At 47.5% G+C, this 8,181-nt stretch overlaps 1 protein-coding gene across 3 annotated transcripts in view; it reads left to right on the forward strand.

Annotated features, from left to right (window-relative positions):
• The window catches only part of LOC126532273 (uncharacterized), a 210,396-nt gene extending 202,584 nt beyond the window's left edge, over nt 1-7,812 (forward strand). For all 3 annotated transcript variants that reach the window (XM_072289139.1, XM_072289140.1, XM_055071570.1), the window contains exons 2-3: nt 2,051-2,214; nt 7,356-7,812. In XM_072289139.1, coding sequence (XP_072145240.1) covers nt 2,051-2,214; nt 7,356-7,697 — 506 coding nt within the window. In that variant the 3' untranslated portion in view covers nt 7,698-7,812. The remainder of the gene's footprint in view (nt 1-2,050; nt 2,215-7,355) is intronic.
• The last annotated feature ends 369 nt before the right edge of the window (nt 7,813-8,181 follow it).

The raw sequence follows: 8,181 nt of genomic DNA on the forward strand, positions 1-8,181 counted from the left end.
TGCCTGATCGCTCTCCACGGTCCAGCCACCCGTGGCGCAGAGCTTAACCAGCCAAAGAGCTAATATTGCTCTAACCAAATGTAAAACATTTTAAACATTTACAAAAACAACGTGTTAACGATTACACTGCTGCGAAAAATTCACACCAGCAGCAAAGAATACATTTTGCTACTGCTACTGTGTCTGGTTGAGCTCTATGCCACCAGATGGCTGCACCGTGCAGACCATTCCCATTTGCGCCTCTGTTCATCCCATGAAGCGACACGCAAGGGAACAGGGCCAGGCCCTGTCCCCTTGCGCTTGCGTTTACCCTAATACCAGACTCGCGAAACGCTACTGCGTTAGTAATTTTCCGGTGTAAAGTGTCCGCCGCAATCGCGTGAATCCTGGCGTCGATCGGATAGCGGCAGTCCGGTGCACTGCAGCCAGTCCGCTCGTCTACTGGCTTAGCAGAGGGACACGATGTCGTAGATTGACATATTGCCAGTCGTTACGTTTGCAGTCCACAACACAACAAAGTCTAATCATAGCGCTCGCGAAAACACAGACTGACAATGACGGCGGAGCTCTCGTCAAAGATGGAGCACGTTGTAACACAAGCAGACGACACTTGCTGTGTGCCGGAAGTGCTTAAGCGTACTGAAAAATTGTTCTTGTGCATTCCCTTTATGTTACTTTCTTTTTATAAAAACAAATTAACTAACATTCCAACTATTACGAACATCATTTGTTTACCATAAAGTTGGAAAAATTATCGATCACGCGCCCTGGTCAGCCAATCAGATAGCTCACCCCACTGACGTCATATGGGTGATTTGCGTCATATGGGTAGGGGTGGCTTAAAATTCCGCCGTGCAGTATGCTGCGATCGGCAGCGATGTGCATTTTTAAAACCTTATAATAAATTACACGCTTTACGCGGAGCACTTAGATGCGTCAAATAAGGATCAGAAGGACCTACTCTGACTCAGTACGTTTGTAGAAAATCGTCAAAATCGTTTCAGGTTCCCTTTAAGCCTCAGCGCCGGTGCGTCAACATGATGCTGCGGATTTCAACGTAATTTCTCGTAGCTGGATCCTTACAGCGCAAAAATATTTTTCAGAACCTGCTTGGTGAAGCGTTTGCATGCTCTACAATGTAATGCAATGTCCTTTTTTACATATAAACTTGTTTCCGGCTCTGAAATCGCTTCGAGCGCATAACATTTGCAAAAGCATCGCCTTCAAAGTCTGTTTCTGTTAGTCTGTTTCCGTTACTCTTTACTTACGTTAATTTAGACACCAACTATTAGACACGTTTAGGCACTGCAAAAGTCTATTACGTCAGTGCGCAGCGAAGGCTTCAGGGCAGCGTAGGCCTCTGCCTTTTGTATTTGCGTATTTACCGACTTTTCAACTAAAATCTCGTGGTAGGAGTGGTCATTTTGCCAGTGCGTAAGCGCAATTCACTATTCCATCTTAATAGTGTTCTTTAACACCTATACATTCGTCTGTCTGACTGGAAATTGCTGGTAGCGGTGCTGATGATGATGACGATTGCTTTGTTGTTGTGGTTGTTGCTTGTTTCATAAAATATGCCTATAAAAATTACTAGACGGTGTTCCAGCGCTAGTGTCTACGTCACCTGGCAAATATAGCTAGCGGTTTATATATGTAGAGCTTATACTACATGGATTTGCTTAAACTTTGACTTGGTGCTTTCGAACGACTTTGTGACTTTGCACATTGATCATTTTTAAGTAAGCTTTGCGATATAAGTGCAAGAAGTCCCAATAATAATGTACATATGCAGATACTGGATGGCTTCACTACCTTTAGAAAAATATGGTTGGTTCGAAATCCATCAAGATATAACGCAGAATATATGAAGCCAGAAGAACGATGATTGGACAAATTCATGTTGTACTAATTCTCGCCATAGCTGAACTCGGCCGCAGCAACAGAGTATCCTTTAGTAATTTCTGCGTGAAACTCTACCTGTTGTTGACGATGATAATGTTGTCGACGATGCCGGCTGGCTGCTGTTTATGATGATACCGGCTGGACGCAGGACGACGCGAGTTTCCCCGGAGGCGGTACTTGGGCCGCAATCCCCGGATTCCGTTCACGAGCGTCCAGGTATCTGCGCTGGAGGCGCAGTTTGCGGTCACTCGCTATCTGAGCGGCGCGCAGGTGCACAGCATCGCCGTCGCACTGGGACTCACCGACACCAGGGTGAGGGCTGACATGACAGTTTCAACTTGGAGTTTGTGTGTGTGTGTGTTTGTGTGTTAAATGAAGCTTCCAATCATCTAATCTCTAGAAATAATAGTAAAAGCGCCCTAAAATTTTACTAAGGTTGTGTTCCGGTACTCGCCGTAGACTTCTAGATGGACAGCTAAGTTGACAGCAGCCATATTCACACGTTGATGCACTGTAATTCATTTTATCCCAGTTTTGTTTTTGTGTTGTATTTACATTTATACACTCTTCTTTGCCTTACCGATGTAACCTTTACCCTATGTGATACACTCCCTAGAGGGCCATTAGGGTTATTGTGAAATAATAATAATAATAATAATAATAATAATAATAATAATAATAATAATAGAGAGACTGCTTCGCGAAAACAGCATTAAAGTCAACATCGATGCAATCTACGTACTTTGTTGTCTAAATAAAATGGCGGCCGTGCAGGAGCCTTCGAAACTCGATGGGAAGATCGCCTTCTCACAGGAAAACGTTGTTACGTTGTTTTTCTACGCGCAAGCGTATTGTAGGGGTTGAAGGACGGACTTCGGGATGAAAAACAAACTTGGGAGATTTATTTTCCATTATATACAGAGAGATGAGAGTCAAGTAACAGTCGTACAGTCATTACGGGCCGGCAGCAACTCGTACGCTACGGCCCGTCGCAAGCAGTTCGAGAGAGGTCAATCAGGGAATGCTCTGGAATCTTCTAGAATGCTTCTTTTAAACCCTTCGAGGACTGGAAGTCGCGTCATGTTCGGCCAATGGGAGAGCCCGCTCAGATGACGCCACCTTCGGCCAATGGTAGGCACCCGCGCGGTGACGTCACACCCGGCGGCTCCCCGCGGTCTTGCCTTGCTGTGGTGCAATGCTCTCTTCAAAGGCGGAGAAGGGGGACGATTGGGCTCCATTGTCCGAGGGCTCACCTGCTCCCGGTGGTACGGCCCCGCTGTGGTGGCAAATGCCTTCTTCAAAGGCGAAGAAGGGGGACGCTTGGGCCTTCCCGGTACATCACAGCCGTCCGGTTGTCACGGCGCATTACCGCCGTCAGGCCGTCCCGGCACAATACCGCCGTCTTGGTTTGGCACCCACTTTACTTTCAACAGTGCCGGGCTATCCCCTCGTTTTCTGGAAGAGTCAAGCAGAGAATAGCTACCGCGGGGCACACGAAGTGGGGGCCGCCAACTTGTTTGCACTTGTCGTGCCTCAGGAATGTGTCATCCATGCTTCTGCATTCCTTACGTAGCAGTGGCGCGATTCGATGTGGTCTGGGGAACTCGAAGTAGGCTCAGGAAACAGCCCCATATCTAACAGTATATGGCCAGCTCGTCAAATCGGCGAATATATGTTTGAAGCCACAAAGCAAGCGAATGACGTGAGCGCGTGGAGGTGAAGAAAAAGATGGAAGGCGCTTAAGCTTTGTATTAAAGGGTGGAACGCGATAGCATTCAAAGATCCCTGACTGCTTCTCACGCTTCCCGGCAACTGGAGCGTATGTTACCGTAATGTTTACCAGGAAACGCTGGCCGCGAGTGCGATGCACGAAGGCGGGCATTCTGGTAGAAACGCGGCACAGCAGTGCACGGCTGGCGAGACGATGGCGGAGGAGAGAACACCGGTGGGCGAGGCGCTGACGGCGGAGGAGAGAACCCCTGTAAACGAGGCGCCCGTGAAACGGCTTCAGCATACGTCAGAGGCGCGGCCACGGGAGCCGGCTGACACGGAGGTGGAAGAGCTTCGGTCACTTGCTCTTGAATTATCTGTCGGAGCGCTGGAACCAAACATTGAGAAGGCTTCTCCGTGGTCGGCAAAATCGAGAGCTGTCGTGCGACCTCCTCGCGCACAAATTCTTTTATTTGCGTCAGCAAAGTTGTGTGGTTGTCGCCAATAATTAATGCGGCTAACGAATCTTCCGTAGGCGGTGGGCGCCGAGCTAAGATGCGTTGTTTCCGTAGCTCGTCAAAACTTTGGCACAAATTGATAACTTCGGCCATGGTACGCGGATCCTTCGCTAACAACATCTGAAAGGCGTCCTCATCAATGCCTTTCATAATGTGTTTTATCTTGTCCTGTTCTGACATTGACGGATTCACGCGCTTACACAGGTCAATGACATCTTCGATGTAACTTGTGAAAGTTTCACCGTGATGTTGCGCACGCCCCTGTAAGCGTTGTTCTGCGCGAAGCTTGCGCACAGCGGGGCGTCCGAACACTTCTGCGAAACTTGTTTTGAATGTGCTCCATGTTGCGAAATCGTGTTCGTGGTTTCGGAACCAGAGGTTCGCGACGCCGGTTAAGTAAAACAGCACGTTGTGCAACTTGGTGACGTCGTCCCACTTGTTATGCTGGCTCACCCGTTTGTAAGATGACAACCAATCCTCCACGTCATGATCATCGGTGCCGCTAAAGATGGCAGGATCACGCTGGCGCAACACACCGGAAACGATGACCGCCGGAGGCTGTGGTGTATCTTCATGGGTGGTTTCGTCAGGCATGGTCGCAGCAGTCGGTAGCGTCTGGCTTCGGAGTTCCAGTTTCCCAGGTCTACCCCGCAGCTCCACCAAATGAAAGGGGGTTTATTGCAGCTCGTACGCGGGATCGCAAGTGGCTCTTGATCGCGAGTCCTAGCTGTTCGCATCAGCAGCCCGAGCTCGGGTCTCGCGCCGCAGCGGTGGCAGTCCGCACAGCGCCACATGCATGTTACCCACTACAATATATATATATATATATATATATAGAGAGAGAGAGAGAGAGGAAGGACTGTAGATGTTGGCAGAACCCACCCCTCCCCCGAAATAAATTTCTGGCTCTGCCACTGGACATTATGAATGGTATTCCATTTTCCTTTGCTCCCCATGAAGTCCCATTTTTAGCTTTAAGGGCGCTCTTGATATAACTTGCGCGCTGAAATTGCGGCTGTTAAACGTACTTGGCGCTTCCAGGAAACAAACGGCTGAATGCTATTTCATTCGCACGTACTATTAGGGGTAACTACGAATACACTGATACGTGCGCAAGTTGCAAAAATATTCATCTTCCTCCCAATTTTCGTGGTCCAGAAGCTTTTGAAGTTCGCTGTACCTCTCCCTCTATAACCATTTCACCCTTACTATCTAGATGTATTGGTATTTAACTTATGTCATTTTTAAGTGACAAGTAATTGACAAACGTTGTCTCTGCCCCAAATTAAACTTTATTGGGATAGCAAATATATGGACACTCCAGGCGCGTTTGTAGCGTCGGGCCGATGTTCTGATAAAGTCCAAGGCCAATAACATCGTCGCCGCGCGCCGTATGCAGTGCGTGCGAGTGAAACCCTGCGAAGGTGAGCTGAAGATGGCGGCTCAATCTCGCGCGCGAGAGAGAGGAAAGCGGGGAGGAAGCGCGCCGTGTTCAGTCGCGCGAGACACCGGGCGGGACGGGAGGGGAGATAGGCGTTCAACTGCGTCAGCTGCTGCGTAAGGCGCGCTCGCACGCGCCCTATCTTGAATGTGATCTTCGATGGAGACAGAGTACGCCGACCGCGTATAGCTTCGTGTGCGCTGTGTTTTTGCCGCTTAGTTCGATGTTCAAGTAAAAGGTAGCACGAAATTCAATTCGCTCGCTGCTACGGCCGCGCTTCCTCACTCCAGCGTTTTGATAGCGAGGTACCATGGTCATTGAGTGTATGTGTCCATGTTTGCTTGTGCGTGCGTGACACTACGTTTTTTAATTTAATTAGTAAGCGGATGTTTACAAGCGTATATGGCCGATAAAACTACTATCCTAACTCACTAATTTGCTATCGCAATCGATGCGGCATCTTTTTACTAGTATCGAGGATATGTCGGCACTGGCCCAGCTCCCAGAGCTTTACGGCAAGTCCTGTGCATGCTTGTAGCTGATGTCAGTGGTCACAGAATGGTATACACGTGGCAGATATCAGAGCTAGCCGCCGTCTGTTGGACTGGAGTTATGCTTCGATACCTATATGGCTCTCAAGTCCTGATTGGAATTTTCGACGGTTATGCGGGGTCACACGCTGCACAGTATAGCTTCGGACGAGGAACTAAACGCCGCTGTTAGCGGAGGGGCGCCGTTTGACTGATTCTGTTGGGGAGAAAGTTTGCCGTGATATCGTTGTCCCTATCTCGCTACTAGTCAGCGTTTTTTCTTTCTTTCTATCGATCGCTTGTGGCATTTTGCTCCAGATACAAAGTTACCATGCCAATGTCAACTAGTACATAAATTTGTTTGTTCTTTGTGCCGGTGGCTTCAGACATTCTTTTGGCGTTATTTATTATGCTTTACCGCTTTAAACTTTTAGGATCTTGTATTCTTTTTCAATACGCACAAAGGCTGCAGGTCAATGCACACCTGCGTAATCATTGGAAATTGTTGCATAGTGTTCGACATGTCATGTTGAAAACTATCGACTTGCAAGGTCACACAAAGTTATTTGAAGGCACCAGGAGGAAGTTCAGGCAAATATATGGAAGTGTTAAAGTTTTTGTATTGATCCCGCTGGCATGGTAATAAATCATCAGTTGCAAATAGCGCTATGTTCCCATTCTTTTCTCTTACATGATTCATGCAATTTCCACTAGCAACTATGTAAGTGCCCAACATTCCCAAGGGGGTACGTTTAATTTTATTATATAAGGACGTCTAAAACAGTGAAATGGTCACATACATAGACACACACGCAGGTGCTACTTCAAACAGTTTATACTTGTGACCATGTTACTGCATTATACCTCACAGAAATCAGCGTATAGACCAAGCTTATCAGTATGCGAAACAAGAAAACGCAAAGAATTGATAAACTACAAATAAAAGTAAACCGTCATGGTACTCTAGGAAAATCAAGGTCTTTTGCTCTTAGCTTGATTGATGGCATGCTTACAAACATGGGACCAAGTCTTTCTATCGCTTCCGGTTTGACAATCTGTCTAGTAAACTGATTATTGCTCCGGCTAGCAATATTGCAAGTGTCAAAACACGGATGACAGTGACGTCTTACAATGCGACGCAAGAAAACCACCAGCAAGTTTTTATTTTACGTTTTAACAGTACTCTCTTGACCTATCGTTATAGTATCGGCCGGAACCGATTAATTATTCGTTCCGTTCTAAATCCCTGCGCAGGTGAAAATCTGGTTCCAGAACCGTCGTGCCCGGGAGAAGCGTGAACGCCAGCCTTACCATCTAACCGAACACGGCTCCACAGCAGCACAGTCTGCTGCATTAGGAGCATCGCTAGCAGCTGAGACAGTTCGTCTGACGCCGACAATGGGCTTCAACTTGTCGCGGCCGCTACATGAGCGGTTGCATTCCCCAACAGTGCTTGCACCTTCAGGTCTGGAAACGGTGTCTACTCGGCAAGTCTCACTGAATAGAAGTGGAACCAACTTCTTTCCACCTTTTGGGTACTGGCCAGCGCTGTCAGGGCTGCAGTGGAGTACACAAGCAAGCGACAGTTTGCCCTGACTTGTGTTGCGATCTAAAAACCTTTAAAGGGTCGGAAATTTTGTGGAGCTCCCAACAGTCTCAGAGAGCTTGCTTTCATGGATACTCAATATAAAAGCTGAATTTAAAATTTCTGCATACTGTTTGTAAAATTTTGCTTTCACATAAACGTATTTTCTTGCCTATACCAAAAGTCTAAACAAAGTACATAAAATGTTCTTTTGTCTGTTCGTGGATCACATACTTGCATAAAGCTCGTTGGCACAAAGTACACAGAAGGAATGAAGGAACACTTCGTTCCATTACGACTCTAGTTCAAATCATCCCCATTCGTGGAGGTCGCACTCAACGGTGGCAGATTGGATTGAAGGCATGGACGGGGAGATGTTGACACGTGTAGTGATGTCGGGCGAGGTGAGGGCGTTGGGGGAAATCTTGCTGTTTGCCATCCGTAGCGTGAAGCAGGACAGACCAAACAAACTATTGACCTAACACATTCTAATCC

The sequence above is a fragment of the Dermacentor andersoni genome, chromosome 7 (assembly GCF_023375885.2).
Source record: "Dermacentor andersoni chromosome 7, qqDerAnde1_hic_scaffold, whole genome shotgun sequence".
Taxonomy (NCBI): domain Eukaryota; kingdom Metazoa; phylum Arthropoda; class Arachnida; order Ixodida; family Ixodidae; genus Dermacentor; species Dermacentor andersoni.